We start from the raw sequence: 23352 nt of genomic DNA on the forward strand, positions 1-23352 counted from the left end.
CCCTTCTTCATCAACATTGTCCTAACCCTGGTCATCCCATGGGGTGACCAAGGTCCAGCCAGCTGTCCTTCCATGTGGAGGTTAGGGTGGGGATGTAAGGTCCTGAAGTCATACATATGTCTCCTGGATCAGTGGCTTCTTCTTGATTTCCAAGTGTATAGCCTGTTGTAGATCTCCTGGGTGCCCTGGACCAGGATGGCTGTGGTCACAGCCTAGTCCTTACCAAGGGGATAAGCTAAACATAAAGGCTACTGGTTACCAGCACATTCTACTCCTAGGAGGGGCTTCCTTCCCTAAACCGCAGTGGCAGGACGCATGGCATCTCCTTACAGTTGCTCACATCTACCAGCCCCAGCGTTAGGTGCTCAACAAGTTTTTGCAACAGGGTCCACCATCTTCCTTGTGGAATTTGTTACAGGCCTGGAAGACTATTACTCCATTTTCAGCATGTAAACATTCAGTACACCACACAGCAAACATCCCTCTGATACAGAGGGGCAAACGGAAAGAGGCTGATCCACGAGGCTGCAGGGCAGTGTTCTACCAGGAAATGCTACCGCTGACTCCATATCACTGAGCCCACTTTTCACAATGTCACCAATGGCTGCTATCACAGAGTACCTGATGGTATTTTCAAGAATTTACTGTTTTTTACCTATATATATTTGGACTTAGAAAAGATGCTAAATGGAGGTATTAAATGAGGAGTGAGGGAAATCTACTCAGGGACTCAGGTAGTCAGTGTGCGCAATGGCAACTTTGGGAAACACAGGCTGCTAACACCTATACAAAAGCCTATGAAGTCAGTGAGCAACACCACAGACTGTGGAGTCCTGCACAGGGGCCTGGGTTCTACCAACAGTAGCTCACACTAGGAAGAAAACGGGCACCTGGAAGCCATCCCTGTCACAGCGCTGTAGGGCCACGATATCTCTTCCACGCTGAGCTAGCCCTGGGCTTCAGCTGCTCTCACATGAATGCCAAGACTTTTCCGAATCACCTCACTGCCTACTGGAGCAGTAACAAGGTAAGGGCAATCTTGGGCCAGTGTGATGGCTCCATGGGTAAAGACACTTGCTGCTGAGCCTAGCCACCTGACTTGGTGCCTGGGACCCCACATGGTGGAGGAACAGAGCTGACAGGCTGTTCTGACTTCCACTCATAGGCCATGAAATGCAGTGTTGAGACACTACAAATAAACATATTTTTAATATAGAAAGGTAGAGGAGCAGGAGGGAGGGCAGGAAAACAGGCACAAAAAGGACCTAAGACCTGAGTGGCAGCAAAATAAAAACAATTTGGAGGAGCGGGTCACCAGGGCCAGTGGCTGCCGTGCAGGGTGGGCTTCAGTGCACATGTGTTACATACGTCATCTTTGAGGAAAGATGCCCCACCTATAAGTCATGTCAGATGCTCATAGGCGTCCCCTCATCTTACTGATCAAGTGACAAGGACATACTGATGACTTTGGCATGAAGAGGAAGGAGACACTTTTCACACTCTCTAATTCTAGAGGCAGCCGTCCTGTGAGAACCTGTGTCTAGGCTCCTGTGCCCACAGGCATGCTGATGGCAGATCACCTTCTCACTCTCGGGGAGAAATAAACCCACACATGCCCCAAATGGACCGACTGGCAGATACCCTCCAGCCCACAGTAAAACCGGCCTCGGGGCATTTTTTCAGGGAGAGAGGCACGAGGGCACTGGCTCCCCAGTCAGACCAGCAAGGAACTTGTGTGGCGTGGCCTTTCACACCTGGTACCTGGTAGTAGCACCCAAAGCAACATCTACCGGTACCTTTCTGACTTAGCTTTAGGGAGGTAACCAGATAGGAAAAGTGAACCATGATAACGATGCCAGGAGTGTGGGCACTTCCACACTGGCTTAGAAGGACAGCATGGATTTCAAGTGTCAACAGCACAACTTGCTGACTGTGCACACCTCCTGCTGAATCCTTAACCTCCCTATCTCCAATGCCTCCCTTCTACAGTAGGGACAATACCAATTCAATTCTGCCTTCAGGAGTTTGTTGGGAGAGAAACAGTGAAATAATGCAAAATGCTTCACTTGGTACTGAACATGGAGAATATTGTTTTTGCTATTGCTAACTAGTTATGACAAGTTCTTGGTGGGCAGGAAATGTTAACACTCTTTCTTCCCATCCAAAGGAAAGGGGCACAGGCAAGCACGGAGGAAAGCGGAAAATCAGAAAGCCTGTCATGATGTGATGGCTATTTGAGTACACATTTTCTTTTTTCTAGGTTGTAATCCATAGGCCTTGACAATAGCAGGAACTGATGATCCAGCTGAGTGTCATAACAAGATGCTGTCCCTCCCAGCACAGCTGCTCGCTAAGGAAGAAGCTACACCCATTTCCACAGGACAATGCACAACAGACCAGTGTTTGGTTTATTAAAACAAAACAGGAAGGGCAGCATCCACCAGTCTGCTCTCATGAACATCTAACAGGTAAGGCAGACTATTCTAGGGTACCCTACTTCCTCTAATAGGAACTAATTCATTTTTACCAAGTTAAACTTTCTTGACCGGTACAGTCCACCCAGTGCCACTGAAGAAATGAAAGAACACGCTAAGCTAGCTCCTCACTGCCCACTCCCATTTAGACCAGCCCCCTTGCTCCCATGTATTTGCTCACTCAAACCATGTGTCTGGCCCACTACTCTCTAGCAGCTGAGCTCACAGCAGGCAGAATAGGGAAGCAAGCACTGGGCATGCTCACACAGAGACCTGAGGGACATCCCAGAAGCCACCTATGGCCACTACTGAGCTGTATGCATGGGTTTTGCTTTGCTTCTCTTAAAGGATTTAGTACATTCCTCTTGAGAGCAAAGCAACGATGCCTAGGGATCCACTCAGCTCTGGCTCAGACCGTCCAGTGGCATTCCCTACCTCTCAAACTCACCCAGATCTCTAGCTAAAGACAAGTCTTGTCATGGACAAGTCTCTTGGTGATGCCATGGCTGCCGAGACACAGGAAGGTCTCCGGAAGTCCTTCCTCACCACTATGCTTCTGTTCCAAGGATCTACCTGACCTCCTGTTGAAGCAACTTCTGCAGCAGAAGGCGATGTGGTATACAGAGCAGGAGACACTGGGGACCTAGGGGCATGTGAAAGGCTATGCTGCCCCTGAACAAGAACAAGTGCCTTGGAGGAGAGGAAAGGAGAGGCCTGGGGCTTTGCTTGCTAAGGAGCATGCTAGCTCAGGAATCTGCATCTTCTCCTATGACGCAGCCAAGATACAAGATACCGTGTGCTGAGGATATGAAGTAAGCCCCAAAGATAAATAAAGTGTGTGGGCTTAGAACTGTGGAAAGAGAAAGAGATACAGAAACTGATGTCAAATTTAAGCATTTACACATTCCTTTTTTTAGAAAACCATTATAAATAGGGTATGATTTGAGAGAAGTTGAAAAAAATAAAAACCAAAATGAACTGTTTACCATAGCCAGTAGCACCGTTGAGAAGGGATGTTTATCCACCTGATATAAACCACCCAGGATGAGAGCCTGGAGCCACCACATCAGAGGCTCCTCAGTCTCTCAGTCTCTAATTAGTCATGATGCTGCTACTGATGGATAATTACAAGTTAGCCTCAAAGTTAACTGGCAAGACCAGAAAAAACAAAACAAAACAAAACCTGAATTCCCTGGTTGAGGCAGAGCGGAGCCTACTGTGACTTCTAGATCCGAGCCTTGATGCTGCTAAGTTACTTTACAGCTTCCTCTGATTACACTAGCCCGCAGGAAACACATTAAGGAAGCCGTGAAGGCTGATAAAGCTCTTCACATATTTCAATGGGAGCTAAGGATCAACCTCACTAGAAGCATGCAGCTCCCTCCACAGCATACCATCTACTTTCTCTGTGTGTTCATGTATGTGTACTCATGCCTGCATGTGCTCATATGTGTGGACTATATGTGTGTGCTTATACATGTGTGCTTGTGTGTGTTTGCTCGTGTGTTCTCATGCACATATATGCTTGCATGTGTGCTTATGCATATGCACACCGTGTTTGTGCTCACATGTAAATGTTCCTACACATATGTGATCATTCATGTGGGTGATGGCAAGCAAGCGTTGGATATGGCCTGTTGATTTTTCTGTCCTGTTTAAGTGACTTTCATGTGGAACCTGCTGCCAGTTTTACAGACAGTCTAAGGCCTCTGGGGGACTCTAAGTCTCCAGGCCAGCTCTCTGATGGGGGTGCTGATGTAAACAGGGAAAGGCCAGACTTGTGAAGATGCTTGTGTCTGGGCTGTGCGCTCACTTTCTCACCACTTGTGACAGAACGTTTGACAACAGCCACTTGAAAGCCAAAGAACTCTCCCAGTTCACCACTTCATCGTGGGGAAGGTATGAGAACATTCAGAGTAGCAGCAGGGCATGGGGTGGCTGCTCAGATCGCAGAGGCTGACCAGGAAGCAGAGACTCCAGGCTAGAAGCATCAGACTGTAATTCCCAAGGCCCTCTCAAATGGGATTCCCCTCTGTATGCTGTAATTAAGTTTTATCACCATTGGTTAATAAAGAAGGTGCTTCGGCCTATGGCAGGACAGAATATAGCCAGGCTGGAAGAGGGGGGGGCAGAGTCAGGGATACACCATGTAGCTGCCAAAGGAGGCAGATGCCATTTAGCTGGCCAAGAAGCAAGAGGTAACAAACTATGAGCCTTGTGATAAAACACAAAATAATTGGAATGGGTTAATATAAGAGCTAGTTAGAAATACGCCTGAGTGTTGTAATTAATATAGTTTCTGTGTGACTATTTGGGTCTGGGCGACCAGGAAACAAACGAGCAGCTTCCATGTACAAATGGCGCCAACATGGGTAACTACATCCACATAAAACCTGAGAGAGCTTGAGAAGGGATTTTAGACGTAAAAGAACAAAGTTAAGCACAACTTATTGATAGCAGCATTTTTTCAGATAGACTCTGTTTGCAGACTGCAAGCAGAGGTGCGGCTCCTTTAAGAAATGGTGGCTTCCTGGTTCATGCTAGGGCTTGTGAGCACAGTGAATGAGAGTGTCCGCTTACACCTCTCCTCAGGGACCCACTCCCCAAATAGACTCCACTCATGAGAAGTCCCAGGACCTCACAGAGCAGTGTCTCAACCTAGGGACTAAGAGCTCAACTCATGAGTCTGCAGAGGACATTCACGTTCAAAGCACAGCAGGGCTGGATGCTCAGCATCTCATGGCCTGAAAGTTGCCCTGATGCACAACCCTCTATGGGGAGCTACAACACCCATGGCTCACGGACTGTGCAGGAGACACACCCTGAGGCACATGTTGCTGTGTCAAAATTTTTGAGAGACCGGGGTGGGCAGCTGTATGCTCTGCTGTTAAACCTCTGTCATAGTTAGCTTCAGCTGTCACTCTGAAACAGACCTAGAGTCACCTGGGAAGGAGATGCCTCACCTGAGGAACTACCTCCATCACACTGCACTGTGGACATGTCTATGTGACAGTTTTGTTTTGTTTTGTTTTGTTTTTTGATTATTGATAGATGCTAAAAGGTCTGGCCTATTGTGGGCTGTGCTTCCCCTGGGCAGGTAGGCCAAGGCTGTACAAAAAGGAAGCTGAAATGTGGGCTTGGGAGCTCCTCTGTGGTCTCGGCCTCAGTTCCTGCCTCCAGACTCTGCCCTGAGCCTGTCCTGCCTCCTTTGATGATGTAATGAGCCCCTTTCCCCCAAAGTTGTTTTCGTCATGGAGTTGTATCACAGGAAGAGAAAGCAAACTATGACAATATCATGGAAGAGAAGAATACGATCATCTTGAACCTATTTCTGGGGCAGAGTCACTGTCCACACAGGGAAAGGGCTGTCCAGCAAAGGGGTTACACACACAAAAGAGTCAAGACCACCTACAAGAAAAAATCAGGGTGAGTTATTCCTCCAATAAGGATACACAACTTCAGAAGGTGAAGCCTAGCTAGCAGACGATTGTTGGAATATATTGAAGGCTAGACTTATTCCAGGTTCTGGCCTGGTCTCTCTGAGCACCACGATGTGAAAAGCTCCTACTGCCATGGACCAGCCTCTCCCACCCATGCCTACTCCACCACGATACAAACGTGTGCTCTCTGGAACTGTGACCTACAATAAGCCCGTTCTCCTTAAGCTGCACTGACACAGGTGTGAGGAAGGCGGTCAGTTCAGCTTAGCATGCAGGCCAACGCTCCTCTCCCTCACCACGGAACCTTTCCCCAGCGAACCCCAAGGATGCCAAGACCTTCACCAGTCCCAGAACCCGACACACTGAAATACTTAGTACTTCCACAAATGCCCGGGTGCCAGACTGGCACGGTGAGTTTGTTAAAGAATGAATACTTAACAAAGTGAAAGTGTTGGCAACTGGAATTAGCTGAGTAGCTGATATACCAGTAAGGTATCAGATTTCAGGCAACCCCAGAGGCTGAGAGAACATGCTAGAGAATTCAGGGACAGGAACTCCCATGGGGTAGACCTGCAGTGGTGGTGCTAAGAAGGCAGGGTCACCAGACGGACAACTGGAGCCCCTGGAGCAGAGTGGGGATGGGGTGTGATCAAGGCAGCAGTTAATAGGTGGTGCCCTACAGGGCCTGCTATGAAACCAGGTAATCACACAGGCAAGAGAAGTAAGCTAGGGCCTGGGGAGTGGTCACACAGTCGGGCTCAGAGCCTATCTTCTGTGTTGTCCAGTCATAGAATGACCGCAGACATAGAGACCCAGAGAGCAAGTTCTCTCTAGTCATTCATTTGGATAAACTGTATACAAGTGAGAAGTGACTCTTATGCCATCTCTGCCACTCGAGCACTAATGATTTTAGCGAGTTCACACATTGCTCCACCTCTGTTTCCCTGGAACTGTTAATCATTCTTGTCTTGGCTGCTCTGCATCATTTGATCTAATGATGGTGAGAGCCCTGGGCAATGTCTTCGAGGTTAGGAAACAAGTACCTTGCATGCTTGCTAATACCTCAAAAGAAACTCCTGGCTGATGTTCCAGCTGAGCACCAGGGCGCGGGCAACTATTCCTTGCATTAGTATGTAACTGAACAATGTCCACAGAAGAGCAAGCTGCACACATTATCTAACATACACAGTGTGGTGTGGTGTGGTGTGGTGTGGTGTGGTGTGATATGGTATGGTAACATGCGTTCCTTCAGTGTCTCTTGACATGTGTGCCAGAAGAGGGTGTAGGACATGAGGTAAAGACAGTCCGGTGCTTGGCAGCTGGAGGAAGAGCTCACCAGCTGAAAGTGTGGCCAGGCCCTTTTCTACTGTGGGGTGGCAGCTAGACACTTGGCTTCTGGCCAAGCTATGTTCCCTCCACTGCCACCCACAGTAGCCTTAGCAAGCTACCAATACTCTCTTGACCTTAAGTCTTCCTCTAGGAAACATTACTATCTCTACAACCTGTCAGAATAAAACAAGCCGGTCTCCCCACTTGCTCCACAGTTTTTCACTCGCACCGACCTTCACCTTTTCCAGAATGGTAGACAGGTCTGAGCCCCAAGTCAATATGTGGGGACACCTGCAGGTCAGACCTTAGAATGAGAGATATCACTGAATGAGCCTTGTGATTTGCCTAGTCTCCTCATAGTGTGGGGTAGGACATTCTCAGCCTCAGGTGCCCTGCAAACCTGGAGACTAGGCCACCAGAGCCCACTGCTGGGATGGGATGTGCTACAAGCCCATAGCTGCACTGGTCAAGGACCCAAAGGCTGCAAGCTGGCAGAACACCATTTACTCACTCCGATCCAGGATTCGCATATGCTGGGGTGGTGTGCTTCTTAGGTTGAACTGTTTGAGCTGTTCACACTGACGCCTGTTTATCTCCCCCAGAGCAAGTTCTCCTAAGGAAGCAGTTCCCTCAACACCTGCCTCCTATAGACAGTATTCAGAGAATACCTGTACATGGTCCCCAGACCTTGGCACTGGCACGGATTTCTGCAATCAGGTATGTCTTCTCTTTCTACTATGTAAGCTATCCTTTCTACCCAAAAGTCACTACCTGCTATCAGCAAATCTCAAAATCACACAGAAGAGGCATCTTTGTTATCCATATGAAAACATGCCAGTGTGTCACACGGCCACTCATCTGAACACTCAGGAGAGTGTTCATGACACAAGGAGAGGCAGTAGCTTGTATGAAACTGTGCCTCCTTGAGTATGGACTGGGCAGGGCTACCTGCCGGTTCCTACACAGGGATAGAAAGCCAGAGTCCAGGATTCAAAGGCGTTTCTAAACATCCAACAGCACCGGGCATACAGTTCAAACTCTGTAGGAAACACCAAAGAAACAATGGGGCCAACCTTGCTGTCTTGTGATCTAAGCGGAAAGAAAGAGAGATGCAGCACTAAAGCTGGAGGAGAAATCATGCCGTGCTTGCCGGCCAGCAGCGCTCTCACACCTCAGCCAACCTGCCTGCTATGGGAAGGCTTCTGGAGGGTCGCGGCTGACAAAAGCATCAACTCGGAAGAGCTTCCTGACTTCAGCATGGAGTCCCTCCTGAGCCTGACCCCAGTGGTGAAGCGGCCAGGAAAGAAAGTTCACCTTTACAATACAAGACAAGAAGAACCCACCACATTTTGTCATTGTCCAACATTGAAGGTACTGAATGCTCTTTAGAGTCTTTCCATTGCTGTCTGAAAGCGGGAGACAAACCAGCTCTTCTCTGGAAAATTGACCTATGACTACAGAAGGCTAGTTCTTGCCCATTCTCTTAGCCCAACACTGTTTATTTCTTTGGACACCAGCTTCACCTGTCACTTTGTCCTCTCTGGCTGGTTATCGCCAGTTTCACAGTATCCTGTCCACCTCGAGCTCTGCTCTCTATAGACTTTTCCTGTCCCAAGATAAGCCCAGCTCGATGGAGGGAGGGCATGGACTAAAATTGTTTGGAAGGGTTTGGGGGCTCATTCTCATGTTCGCTAAAATTCCTGTTTTCAGCACCATTCCCCAGGCAGCCCGCCCTCCTGTTCTATCGTAAGGAATCCCACAGGGAGACCTGTGTTCATATAGGACAGCCACAGAAGAATAACACAGGTGGAAATGCAAGTTGGGCCAAATATAGGGAGTGCACACTCCTTTCCAGCTCGCTCAATATACAAACTACTGAAATACATCATGAGGAAGCCAATTATCCTGGGCATGAATGAGCTCTACAAGGTTCCAGGATGCTCCTTACACAGCTAACCACTTCACAAGAGAAGAAAAGTAGAACCAGGAGATGTGCTGCTGGCCTTGGTGAATCTGTTTACACACCAAGGGGAATGAAGGTCTGCACCCCAGCCCTGGGCTGACTACAGCCACAACTCAGATCTCAAATGCAGCCCAAGCAAAATGTCTTTGACATCCCTCCCCAGCCCAATCAAACAGGAATAGTTGGTTTACTTGCATATAACACAACGCCAAACTCCCAAGTCAAAAGAAAGCACTGGGCCAACAGGACGCTTACCCTGCCTCAGGAGTTCTGGAAGCAGAAGTGCTCTGGTGCTCCCCGTGGCCTCTTGGCTTGCTGCTGCGGCCTTCAGAGCTGCTTACATTTCCTGTCCCCAGAGATGTCCTACTGTGTGCATGGGCTGTAGGGCCATCCTCATATCCATTCAACAGGCGTTGGTCAGCTCGGGTTCTTGTCCTCGTTGGCCGGCATCCCTCTGATTTGTCCTCACGTGGTGCTGAGACATCTCGGGCTGGCTTGTATCCATGAGAAATCAGGAGATCTTCCACACTGTACATGGCGCAGTGTCGTCAGAACTCATGCGGCTGAACCATCATGGCGGCAGGACCCATCACTGGAAGGACAACCAAGAGCTGCCTTTATGAGTGCCCACACCAAAGCAGACACCCACCCTCCCCAGGCCTCCACTGGTGAAGGGAAACTCACTGTGGTCACAGAAACAATTGTTAAAGAATATATCTGGCCAGCATGGGGACATGATGAAGTTGCTTGCACTTCCTGCCAATGGAAATTCTCTGTGGATCCCAGCACTTGTGGTTCTGATGACCACAAGGTACAGGTCTTTAGAACACACGGACAGAGATCTCTCTGCGGTCGGCTTGGGGGTGATCACACTTTGTAGGTCTGTAACTGTGCATGGTGTCCCTCTAGGTTGTAGAAGACCGGAAAGCTCTGGGTGTTAGTGACCTCAGAGAAAATTCCCTGTCACCATACTTGACACTTCTTTGTGACTTTCACAGATTCACAGATGGGACATTCACTTATACAGTCAGGAAGGGTTCAAGGGCCTTGGCTAAGCACTAGAAAAAGAGGTTGCAGCACAACTCGGGGCTGTGTGAATGTGGAAGGCGGCTATTTAGCTAGGGGTTTCGCTGGCTACATCCCCAGCATTCAGCAATTAATATGCATTCTGGAAATACTTATAGAATGGATGCATGAATGCGAGAAGGGGCACTGGGACAACATTTTGAAGCTGGATAGATACACTGCATTTGTCAATACAGAAGAGGGAAACTGGGCATTTAAAACGGACTCTGGGCATGATGACCTCAGAAGTAAAACCATGTCTTAGAGACAGACTCCTGGTGACCCAGGGTAAAGGGCCCATACCTATGAGTATGTGTCTTCATATAGAGATGGTTATATGTATCCCTTCCTCAAAAAAACATCCATGTGGGTCACTGTGCCACTGGGGTTTGGTAAATAAACCCAACATCCCTATGTGCCCACAATACAGAAAAAAACCTTCAAAGGGATAACAACCCACACTAAGGCAGATATGTCTATCAGAAGAGCTCCAGCTTTTCAAAGCCAAGAGGTCAAGGGATCTCTGATGTTGAAAGTCTTACCTGCTTTACTCTCTGGGGCCTGCAACACACAGGAGTAGGAGTGGAGTCTGGCTGGCTGAGCCCCCAGCTGACCCACAGGCCTTACTCATAACCCCAAACGCCAAGCGGACTCATGGAAGACTTCTTCCCCTTACGTGTACCCTTCACCTTTACCCAGCAGGGCCTCTGCTGTTTCCACATCCATGTGAGGCACTGACCCTTCTCCTACAGGTCCCTGTACACTATTATTCTAACATTTATGTTTGGCTTGATTCTTTGAAGTCGTTTTCCATTTAAAAAGGAATGGACTGCCTCAAGAGGTAGCAGTTTACTACAGACACATTAATTGCAGTGGCCGCCAAGATGGACCAATGAGGCACCAAAGAGGGAGCTCAGGCACCCAAAGAGTCCCTGTCTCAGAGGGGAAAAAAAAGACATTTTGGGGAGGGGTCATATTAGGGTATGAGTGTGAGATACTGCTCATAGGCTCATGTGTTTTGAACACTTGTTCTCCAATTGTTGGACCTATTTTGAGAGGCTGTAGGGCCTGTAAGGCAAAAGGAAGACTCTGGAGTGAGACCAGTAGCTTACAGCCCTATGGTTCCGGCCTGAGTTCTCTGCTCCCTCACCCACTATGATATGAACATTTATCCATTAAATTGTGGCTGTGTGCTTTCCTGACAGGATGGGATGTGCCCTCTCATGCATGCATCAAAAGGAAAGTCATTTTTTGTTAGATATTTGGTCACAGCCATGAGACAAGCAACTAATGCATCTGGCTACATTTTATTATTATTTTTTGAATTAAATGCTGATAAGGAAATACCCAAGAGAGTGACTGAGACAGTGACTATTTCACTTTTTAAGAATACTGGTCATGACCCACTAAATTACCTCATGAAGCACTAGTTTGAAAACCACCAATGTAGATGTCATCCCTCTGATGCTGAGAGTGTAAAGCAAGATGACCGCGGAAGTATGTTCAAGTTCAATAATGCTATTACGCCATGAAAAATTCCTTGGTCTAACAAGTCCCTTGCTCTCAATAGCAAATCAAACTGTTCTACCTATTTGAATTTGGCTTTTCAAGGAAGGTCTTAGCCACCACATGCACCACTGGAAGAACAAACCCTTCTCCCTAAGAACACCACCATCACTTCCTCCTGCCTCATTCCGGATCCACCCATGGGGCCCGGGGAGTGAGGCACAGCTTCCATGCTGCCGCTCTTGCTCCAGGTGTCTGCTGGAGAAGGCCACCAGGAAGCTCTGTGTGTTTGCATGTATTGAGCTTTTCTGTTGTTCCCAATTCTTCGAGGGACTGCACCCCAATGGGAGCTAACCACTGAGTCAGGGACTTGTGTTTCAGAGGGCTCTGTCATTGGGAAGAGGAGTCTAAACAGAAGCTATTGCAGATGGTCTGCCCCAGCAGCCGAGGTGGAGGGCAGATATGAAGCGGCTGTGACATCATGAAGACCCGTGTTTTCATGTATTAGGGTGCCTTAATAGCAAGCCCATTTTCTCATATGCATATGGATCTGCTACTTACCCCAAGAGAGGCAAGGTGACCCCCAAGCAGGACACTGCTGTCTTAATTAACTACTGATGCTAGATTTCATGGCACCCCTGTGTAGATCAGAGGACTCAAGGGTAACCCGGCAAGCTGACTCAGGGGATGCCTCATGGGGCTTCCGTCACAAGCTCTTCCCTAGTTTGGTCTTGTACAACTTGGACTAAGCCAAACAAGTCTTTTCATTAAAACAAACTTAGTAAGGCAGCATACACAAAGAAGAAAAACTGGGTCTATAAAAATTCTCTTTTCTTGTATAAAAGGTTTTAAGCTGAGCATGTAATTAACATTCTAAGAATAGTTAAGATAATGCAAACTCTGGGAATTTCATTCCTGTCTTCTAAACATTTAAAGGCAGGTGAAGTGCGCTGGAGTGCTGCCTGCTCTTCCAGAGGACCTGACACACTGCACACACATGTGCAAAACACACGTGCATAGAAAACAGCTTAAAAAAAACTTAAAAAAATATAAAGGCAGGTGTGGAACTCCCAGAATTTGGGAAACAAGGGAGAAAGGATCTGTGCATGTTCAAGGTCAACTAGAGTGAGACCTAAAGAGAGAGAGAGAGAGAACAAGCAAAAATCCCAGAGAGCAAACATTACATTTCAATGAAAAAAACAGAAATCAAACACAACACTGAGTGGGAAGGAAGGTCAGGTTCAGTCCCAAATACCCTTTGTTTACCTCTATTGGTCTGGTTTAAATTATGCTTTCATGAGATGGGACCAAAAAAGAAATGCTTATTAGCATGCAGGCTCTCATTTAGGTGGAGAAGGGAGGTAAACTAGAGAAGCAAGAGGGCTGAGGAGTCAGGGTTTTCTCTCTGGGCTTTGTGACTCACTCATGAGATCCAGTTTATATCTTACTATCCCACTGTTCCCCCTTGGGAATGTTTGTGACCAGCTAGGGACTGTTCAAAACACCCTCCTGTAGGTCCACAATACAGTTCTATTCATAGTGAATTTATTCTTTACCCTCCTTGCCCTTTAACCCCAATAAACTCTCTCTACAAATCACAAGCAAACCTTGCTTTATGGGGCTCGAGAAATGCCCCAATAGTCAGAAGCGTTACTGTTCTTTCAGAGGACCCAAGTTTGCTTCCTGGAGGCTCCAAGGAACTCCAGCTCCAAGAAGTCTGACACTCTCTTTTAGACACTTGGGCATGCACGCACATATACACACACACATTAAAAAATAATAAATCTTTAGAGGTAGAGAGAGATGGCTCACTAGTTAGGGGCACTTACTGACTTTCCAGAAGACCTGAGTTTAGTTCCCAGCACCCATGTTGGGTGGCTCACAACTGTCTGTAACTTCAGCTCCTGGGGATCGAACATCTCTGGCTTCCAAGGGCACCTGCACTTACGTGCATATACCCATCCACGCATATAAACATGCATACACATAGTTATAAAACGGACACATTTTTAAAAATAGTAATGAGAGTGGGGGGCGGGGAGATTTGCATTGTAAGTAAGTGTGCAATCTTGGGGCACCTAAGAGATAGAGTGGACAGTCTGTGTGTGTCTGCCAGGTGACAGAGGCTGCATTAGCTGCCTGGGAAACTTATTTCCCTTTGAATTTCCAGAAATAACCTGATGCAGGCAAGGCTATTTCCACTTCACAGATGAGAGTACTGAGGTTGCACAAGTCTAAATGGCAGCCCTTCCGTCTGCACAAGTCTGTCGAGGATGGCAGTCCCAGAGGCTCATTTAGATCCCTCCATATATATCTCTCTCCTCCCCACTAACTAACTTCCTGGTTTACAAAATAATGCATAAACACAAACAAGGAAAGGAAAAGATGTGGTGGCCTCAAGTTTAAACTGTGTGTTTAACAAGAAATCCTGTTTTACTGCTTAGGTGAAGGTGGCTTTGCCGTTCTTCACACACGTCATTCCTTTGGCTGACTACTCCATGGCAACACTAGCGTTAATTTTTAGACAAGCAACAAAGTAAGTTACTCAGAAACACACCATTCAACTGTATGGTGACCTTCATAGGCCGCTAAGTCACTGTGGGTTTCAGGTTCTTCCTAAGTAGCCCATTATGTAAAACCAAAAAACCGCTACCTGCCACGCTGACAACCTGGACTCTGCACAGCTCCAGGGGATCTGCTGTGGTCTGGGGAAGGGGAAGGCTGCCCTTTGTGGACCTGATAGGACAGGGAAGAGCAGAGCAAGAGTTAGAAAGCCCTCTGACATGCAGGGAGCTGGTGGAGAAAAGGATAGGAAAGAGGGCACAGAAGTAAGCTTCTGGAAACATGCCAGGTAAGACTTGGTGTGACTAGGACAACAGCCAACCCATTTGTTTCAGAAGACAACAAATAATTTGATTTTGATGCAACCCACCTTTCTTGGCTAGTTTTATGTCAACTTGATACAAGCTAAAGTTATCAGATAAGAGGAAGTCTCAATTGAGAAAATGCCTCCTTAAGGTTGGGTTGTAGCAAGCCTGTAGGGCATTTTCTTAATTGGTGATTGATGGGGGAGTTCATTGTGGATGAGGCCATCCCTGGGCTGGTGGTCCTGTGGCTGGGATATAAAATAAATAGATGAATTAAAAGAAAAAAAAGGAAAAGAAAGCAGGCTGAGCAAGTCATGGAGAGCAAGACAGTAAGTAGCATTCCTCCATGGCCTCCGCATCAGCTCCTGACTCCAGGTCCCACACCACTTGAGTCCCTGCCCTCACTACTTTAGCTGATGAACTGTGAATGAAGTAAGTTTCTTTCAGTCAAGGTGTTTCATCACAGCAATAGTAACCCTGACTAAGGTACCACCCATTCACCAAAATTTCCTTTTCCTCCCAAATCACTATGTATTATTTATTATTATTATTATTATTATTATTATTATTATTACTATTATTTATCAAAAGACCAGTTTTGTCCCTTCCAAAGAACCTGAGTGAAGCCACTTAGACCAGCCAGTCATTCTTCTATGGGCCACAACTCCTATGGGGGTCACATATCAGCTCATTAACAGTATACAGTACGGTTCATAATAGTACAAAAATTACAGTTATGAAGTAGCAACAAAATAATTTTATGGTTGGGTGATCACTACAGCATGAGGAACTTATTAAAGGATGGAAGCATTAGGAAGGCTGAGAACCATTGACTTAGACCAATTTACTGTGCCAGATTTCTGAGTTCTATATCACCTGCGTCCTTAATATTCAAATGACCGAATTATAAAATCGAAAGCCGTTGTTAACAATGCCCTTGCCTTAGGATGCAGCTATGCTTCCCACTCCCCACTGTCCCTGTGCATGCAGTGGGTGTGGGTAAAATGAGAAAGAGAGAGAGAGCAAGAGAGAGAGAGAGACTGCATGCCAGTGTGTGAGTTGTGTATCAGAGTGTATGTGTGTGAGACAGAGTCTGTATAAGAGTGTGTTTGTATTTAAGAGTTGCTTTCCTGTGTTTGACGTGTATGTGTTTGGTTTGTTGAGAGAGTTATATGTGTGTGTATTGGGTGTTTTGCCTGTGTGAGTTGTGTTTGAGTTTATGTATATGTGTGAGATGCGTGTGTCCAGATGGAGCCTGAAAAGCAGAGCTTTGGATCCCTAACACTGGACAACCAAGCTGATGTACTTATGTTCTTCACAGCTCTGGAAAGCTAGACCTCCCGCCAACCTGTCTCTCATATGATGAACATTACATTATTTTCTAGTCAGCTGACCACAGAAAAGTAGAAAAAAAAGAATAGCTAAATAGGTCATGTGCAGCTAAAATCTCTGACCTTGGCCTCATTAGCACCCATGCAGAGGCCACCCAAGAGAACAGAGGCAACGGCCACACAGTGAACAGAACATTGTTTCTACAACCAGCAATTCTTTATTTCAAATAGCACGCTTGCTTCAGCCCTTATTCCTCAAGGTCTGTGCTTAGCGCTGAGTATGAAGGACACTGGAGAATACAGAGACAAACCCATGCGGTCACACCCTCCACGGTGATGATATTATTTCCATTATGCCAAGTCCCATCACTTGGAGTAGAGTAGTAAACAGATGCCATTTAATTGTTATCAATTTCTTCTCCCTTCTCATTTGTAAAAATAACATTTTTATTTTTATATTTGTAGTCATAAATCTTTCCAAGACAGTAAGGGGAGTGAAATATTAATAAACTCATTGTCAAAACCAGAGCCTTTCTTTTAAAATTTTGCTCTGCACATGACCTGAACATGAACATGAAGAAACAAATACCCAGATACAAATCTGAAAGAAATTCACTCATTTAAAATCAAAGAAGCCAAACCAAATTGCTAAAGATATAAAAATTAAACCAAATTGTGACCACTCACACCCCAGATTACCAAAACTTGAAAATACATACTTTTACTTATGTGTATGTGCGTTTGGAGCGCCAGAAGGGTTGTCAAGTAGTTGCAAGTCACCTGTTACGGGTGCAGGGAACTGACCTCAACTTGGGTTCTCTGCAAGAGCAAGACAGTCTCTAGACCACTGAGCCATCTCTCTAGCACCAAACATTTGTGAAATGATATTTGCTGCCGATGAGGGTACAGTAATCTGTGTGTTTTGAGTGTGTGGGAGGGTTGTGTGCAAATGGATAGTTCCTTTGTCAACAGTGCTTAGGAGCCCCACCGGATGGTACCTGCCTTTTATCACAGCAGTGGGAGGCTGAGCCAAGAGGTTTGACAAGTCAACCTGGACCACACAGCTAGATTCTATCCCAGGAAAACAAAGCAAACAAATGATGAGATAATAAGTAGTGAGAGCCTGAAATTCTATGGACTGAGAATTTCACTTCTTGGGACATCCTAATGACATAAGCAGAGACCCATACATATAAATTTAATGCTATTTACATAGTTCTACTCATGATAACATGTTGAAGTAAATGTTTGTTTGATGGGACATTAAGTACATTGGGGGTTGAAGTTTGCACAAACAAACATGAATAAAATTGTACTTCCAGGTATTTGAAGCACAGAGAAATGTCACATCTGGCATGGGTGTGGAGAATTGAACTTGGATCATCGGCAAGAACAGTAACTATTCCTAACCACCAAGCCACCTCTCCAGCCCAATATACTACTTTATCATTAATCAGCACTCATGAGCAGTTATCACACTCATAACTTAGTAGTACACTACATTGTAACTTAAATTTTATCAGTATAAGCTATTAGTTTAATATATTGTCAACAAGTAATAATGGAATTCCTAAGGCAGCTTACCCCGGACAATGTCGATTTTTTTTTTCAAATCTTTAATAATCTGGTAAGGAATGGTTGTTTGTCTCTTTCTAGTAATTTTTGGTTTGTATTCCAGTTTAAAACCTTTTTCAATCAAAGGCTGTCTTAGGTAGGACTGTGCAAGTAGTCACCTTTGAAAACACAGTTCCTGTTAGGAAGAATCGATGGCCATCAAAGGAATGTTGTAGGAAGAATAAAGGACTGGCAAATGACAGGGGGCTCTGGTGCCACCTGCCAAAGGCTCCTGGCCTGCTCCTGAAGCCTCAGTCACATGCTCTGATGATGGAATCCAGTACACGGTCACAACTTGCATTCTAACGGTTCCTTAGACGATGCTCCTCTCTAACGATCCCCCAAACTCCACAGCTGTATCCACTGACATTCTGACACTTCAGGTGTCACTGGTCCCATAAACTACTGGCAGCTCAGTGCAAGTATTTGCTCCACTGACAACATCTAGGTCTAATGTTATGATTAATATATAACAAAGTGCTTTCTTTAAACAAGGGGTAAACAGCCGAGCCAGAAAACAAGCCAGAATGGAATATGTTGTTAATGGTGTGTGCATGTGTAGAGGTTTCTCCGTGGCTATCTCCCCAGTGGAAGAACTGTGTGTTTTATCACAAACAATGGGCTGCCGTTTCCCTCTCTAATCTGAATTATTAAATAAATAACTGCACAGCTCCAGTCTAAGTCCCGAGTCAAGAAGTTCTCACAAACTTGTTCCCATGTTGTTCCCCTGTGGAAGCCATGAAGAGCACATGCAATCTGTGAAGTGATCGTTTTGGTAAGACAAGCATCACTGACCTGACTTTTCTTCAGGTAACAAGGGCAACAAAACAGATGGGAAACCAGGCTAAAATAACAAACGGTCTTGGCACACTGTTAATGGTGGTTAAGAGAGTGGTGGGGGAACACAGTGTCAGATGCCACGTGCTTCAGTGTTTAAATAAGCATTGCCTCTCCAATCCCATTTCCTTTATCTCCACTAGGGTCGGGGACACACACACACCTCCAAATTCTGTGTCACATCACTGCATGTTTATGAGACTCTAAGTACCTCATTGACATTTCTGTAAGATTACAAGTTATTAAGAAAAGATAAAAACCAAGTAAGATTTTTCTTTTTAATATTCTGTTTGAGGAGGGAATGCAAAATCTGCAATAGTTTGAAACTTTCTAATTTTATCCCATTATCATAAGCCAACTGTCCCAGGACAAGCTTCTATTATACTTATTATTATTATTACTTTTTTAAAATTTAAAATACCTTTAGAATAAAAAGTCAACATTTTATAAAAATGTGAAGGCTCGAATTATTTCATGTAATTTTTACTTACTAATTATAAAAGTCATGAAGTTATTTCAAAAGTAAACATTACAAAATTAAGTGATTTGGTAAAAGAAAGAAAAGGTTCCTGTGACCTCGTGGTGACAATGGAGCCACTGATGCCCCGCCTCCCCCAGAATATGCTCGCTTCCATTCTTTTTTCTTGACTTCTTCAACGAGTACCTTAGGGCCTGCTTATAGCAGTGTGACCGTGCAGAAGAGCCAATCTTCATCGGTTATGCTATAAAGGCAGAGCCAACCACAGCCAAAGACTCCCAAGAATAGGTCAGACAATAAATCTTTGTGTATCTAAATCACATCCTCTAAAAATCGTCAGGAAATATAGTTATAGAAAGTAAAAGTAATAAATACATTTTAAATAAGATCCTCCAAACACAAATTAATAAAAAAAAAGGGGGGTGGGGGCTGTGTTTAAAGTATGTAGTAGAGTCAGAAGGTGTGTCTTCCTTTCCCTGGCTTTAAGAAACTCGTATCTCCCAGCATTCATCACGCTAGCCAGGCTCTGGAAGCCAAGGCTCCACTAGGAAGATAACCCTTCCCACCCAAGAGGTGAAAACTAACATCTGTTACAACCAAGAGAAACTGCAGCAAGGGTTTGGCCACAGTCTGGGGGAGGGGGAGCTTCAGAGATAAAGTCTTGGCTTATCAAGTAAAGCCCACAACAGAACAATCGTTTCAGCCCAACACTATGTTCTGAACTCTCCAGATTAATTACCATCAAGTCTCGCCAAGCTCATTAACGCAGAAACTGGCCTCCGACCATGCTCCCTGTTTGCTGTTCTTCCAAAGGACAGGGGACCTGCAGGAGCCACTAACTCCTGGGCTTTGGTGCTAATAGTAAAGACGGGGTTTACTTTTAAATTGCATGCCACAAAGTAGATTTCTAGTATCTTTTCAGATTTGCTTTTTTTAAAAAACTGAAAAATTGACCCATTATCTATTTTCTTTGCATATCTTTGCTAGTTAACCTTTCCTAGTGAGGGAACAATATCCAGCAGGCCTCTGGGAGCCATGACCTCTCAGATGAGTTACCAGATAACTCGGATGAGCCTGTCAAGTCCTCCAGAGCTAGGGGCTGCTCAGGCACGGCCAATGCTCCAAGAGGTTGGAAAAACAAACTTTCCTCTCCCTACAACTGAGTTCCTCCACTAGCCTATCTCCCTAAGTCCCTTGCGCCCTCTGGACCCTCACCTCCCAGTCTTGGCAGCAGAGGGTTTGCAGCAGGAAGGTCCCACAGATTAAAGGCCTCTGTTTAACAAATATTTGCTTGCCCACTGCAGTAGGAGTGAAAGTTTGCCCCTCTGTGGTCTGCCCAGCGTAGCCGGGAGAGACCTTCAGGAAGTTTGCCCAAGCGATGAGGAAGATCAAGGTACGTCCAAAGATACAGAACATTGTGGAAAAACCAAAGAAAAATTTCAAACTCCCAATTTTATAGAAAAAGTTCAACACAACTCCCATGAAAAGAAACCTCCACAGGACTCCCAAAGTCCTTTCTGTAGGTGTTCCTGTTATATTAGATGGTCTCGGTTCACATGACAAAAGACTGGTTCCCTGAGTTTTAGTTACTTGGGCTGAATATACTCTACTCTATCTTTTCTATCCTTTATGCAAAGCGTTTCAGGATACCAGAATCCCACCACTCACCTCCCTCTCAGGGCTCCTCCCATCTTCTAAAGCTCACTCCCAATCCCTAGATATCTTTCCTTTCCGAGTCTGAAAAGACAAAATTCCAAAGAAAGAAAACACGAATCTGTAGGAGAAACAGATTAACTGTCCGGGACAGGAAAAGCCTGGAAGTTGTGTGGTCCAGTCAGGCAGACTTGGGCAGAGAGACCACAGCGGAGCACAGATGAGACCCGGCTGGGGCACGGCCAGGCTGAGCTGGCTGAAGTTCCCCCGCTAGATATTTTCCTCCCTAGAACCCGAGGATCTCAGCCTCTTCGGCCAGAGACTGGAGGCGGGAGTGGGGTGGGGGGGGATGCGTGGAGGCCAGAGTCCCGGGTCACCGGCTGCGGGGGGAGCGGGATGGTACGGGGCCGGGGGGGGGGGCGAGGAGACTGTGGCTGGCTGGTCTGGGCGTGGGGACGCGGGCGGCTCAGTCCCGTTGAGCCGCTTAGCGGATTGCCAGCCACTCCCCGGCGGGTGGCGGGGCCGGGTGGGAACCCGAGCGGGCGCGGCCACTCCCGACGTCCCACTGCCGGTCCCGCGGGCCAGGGCGTCGTGGGAACCGGGGCTGTCAGTCCTGGGATGGAGGGTCCGCCAGGTCGCGGTACGGGACGAGGAAGGGGCCCACGAGAGACCCGCGCCCACGAGAGCCAACGCCAGCCCGGCCTCCTCCCCGCGCCGGGCACCTGAACGGGGACCTCAGTCCGCGGGACTTGGGGCCGGGCTGCCACCCGCGGCGAGGGCGTCCCTTCACGCCGAGGCAGGGACCCAACAATGTCCGGGCTAGAGAAGTTGGGGGCTCGCGCGGGAGGCTGAGGTGGGGCCCGTGGGAAGCCAGGGGAGTGAGCCGAACGCACAGCTGCCAGGACTTACCGAGCGGTCCCCGCATACTGTCCCGCTCCGCAGCCGCTGCCGCTTCGGCCGGCCGGGGACCAGCACGAGCCGCCCCGCCTGCTACTACCCGGCGGAGCATGCTCGGAGCACAGTCGCATGCCCCGCCCGCCGCCCCACATCGCTCCGCCCACCGCCCCGCAACGCCCCGCCCACCGCCCGACCCTGCTGGGTCCTGGGAGAGAACAGGCTTCTGGGGAGAGGGCTGCACCTGGACCCAGGCTGCCTGAGCTTCAGAGACAGAGTTAGAGAACAGAGCAGCCTGCATATGACTGCCCATTCTTACCCCTCTTTTCCTGTCACTTGTGTTTGGACCATGTCAACCCTAGGAAAATGTACACACACACACACACACACACACACACACACACACTCCGATACACAAGAACACATATACACTTATATTCAGCCAGACACTGATGTACACATTCTTATACAGCCACACACAGATACCCATCAACACACATGAATACACAAATACATAAAGCACAGACGTGAGTGCCGTCTACACACACACACAACGGCACGATGGCGGAAAGCAGTGATAAGACAGCAGACTAGTCTTTTACAAACTAGGAGCGGTGGAGCTCCACTGTTCCATCCTCTCCTGGGGGAGGTGAGGAGGGCAAGGATGGGGGTAGTGTGTGTAGGGAAATATTTGCCATGTGCAGGGTGTGGACATAGAAGGTGCTCGGCAGGATAAGTCAGCCCCCACTGAACACTCCTGACACCAGCCTGGCCCCCCTTTTCACTCTTGCAACAGCAGGACAGAGAGCTCAAACTGCTGTACAGACGTGCTGATGTTCAGGCTCTGTAGGGCACAAAGAGGACATAAAATGGCAAACTTTGCTGAGGAGTTGGAAAGAGTTCAGGAACATCGGCTAACCCAGAGACACCAAGGTAAAGGACCACTGTGGTGTCACGTCTTTCTAAAGCCATCACACAGGGATGGGTTTTTTCGGTGGTATATGCCACTGCCAACTCATTGAACAAATAAACTTTTGTTGTGGGACACTGCATTAGTCAGGGTTCTGTAAAGGTACCTGATAACCCTCTAAAGGAATCTAAAAAGTTCCATAAATATATATTTGGTTTCTTTCATGCTGTGACCCAAGCAGTCCAACAATGACTGTCTCCTGACTGAAAGGTTCTGGTGAAAACTGGATGTCTCAACAGCCGCACTGTGAAGACGGAGTCCCAGGGAGGTCCTCACCAGTTAAATTTCTGGTCTGCACTGGAATCCTGAAGAAGTGGGTTCTAACACCAGCGAAGAAATAGATCAAGGACAGAACAGAGAACTGTCCAGAGAGAGGGAGGAAAGCACACAAAGTGCAGAACCCTCCTCCTTCCGTGTCCTCATTCAGCCCACTATCAGAAGTTGTGTGCAGATTCAGGGTGGGCCTTCTGTCCTAAAGTGATCCAACCGAGAAGAATCCCGCTCAGGTGTGCCCAGCTGCTTGAGTTTTAGTTAATTCCACATATAGTCAAGTTGACAACCAAGATTAGCCTTTGAGGATACCCATAAGTACCTCTTTTCTAAGCATACAATCACACAGACTTTATTTCCATAGACTGCATGTATCTGTGTACTTGTATGCCTACCCACAGGCAGCCAAGCATTCCTGCAATCAGCTATTGAACTGAGACTAAAATGTGTCTGCCCACAGAACAATGTCATGTTGTGGAGTTTCAGGATCAACCCCACCAACGTTCCATAATGAAACTAGGATGCCATCCAGCTTCAGCAGAAGCTACACTGATGGGATACTAAGAGGCTGGGCCAAGAAAGAAGAAATAATAATGTTTTAGCAAAAAAAAAATAGGCAAGACAGAATTAATCAGGAAAAGGAGTGATACTGAAATTCTTC

The 23352-nt window shown here is 46.9% G+C and overlaps 2 protein-coding genes across 2 annotated transcripts in view; one reads left to right on the forward strand and one right to left on the reverse strand.

Annotated features, from left to right (window-relative positions):
* Positions 1-23352, reverse strand: part of Jcad (junctional cadherin 5 associated) — a 73758-nt gene that overhangs the window by 14216 nt on the left and 36190 nt on the right. Inside the window, 1 exon segment of the mRNA XM_085698968.2 lies at positions 9462-9798. Coding sequence (XP_085555094.2) covers positions 9462-9742 — 281 coding nt within the window. The 5' untranslated portion in view covers positions 9743-9798.
* Positions 20283-21714, forward strand: LOC148119747 (uncharacterized). Its single transcript, XM_087896733.1, has 2 exons — positions 20283-20297; positions 21046-21714. The coding sequence occupies exons 1-2, from the start codon at positions 20283-20285 to the stop codon at positions 21712-21714; spliced, it is 684 nt and encodes a 227-aa protein (XP_087752859.1).

This window comes from Myodes glareolus, chromosome 14 (assembly GCF_982192425.1).
Source record: "Myodes glareolus chromosome 14, mMyoGla1.1, whole genome shotgun sequence".
Lineage (NCBI taxonomy): Eukaryota > Metazoa > Chordata > Mammalia > Rodentia > Cricetidae > Myodes > Myodes glareolus.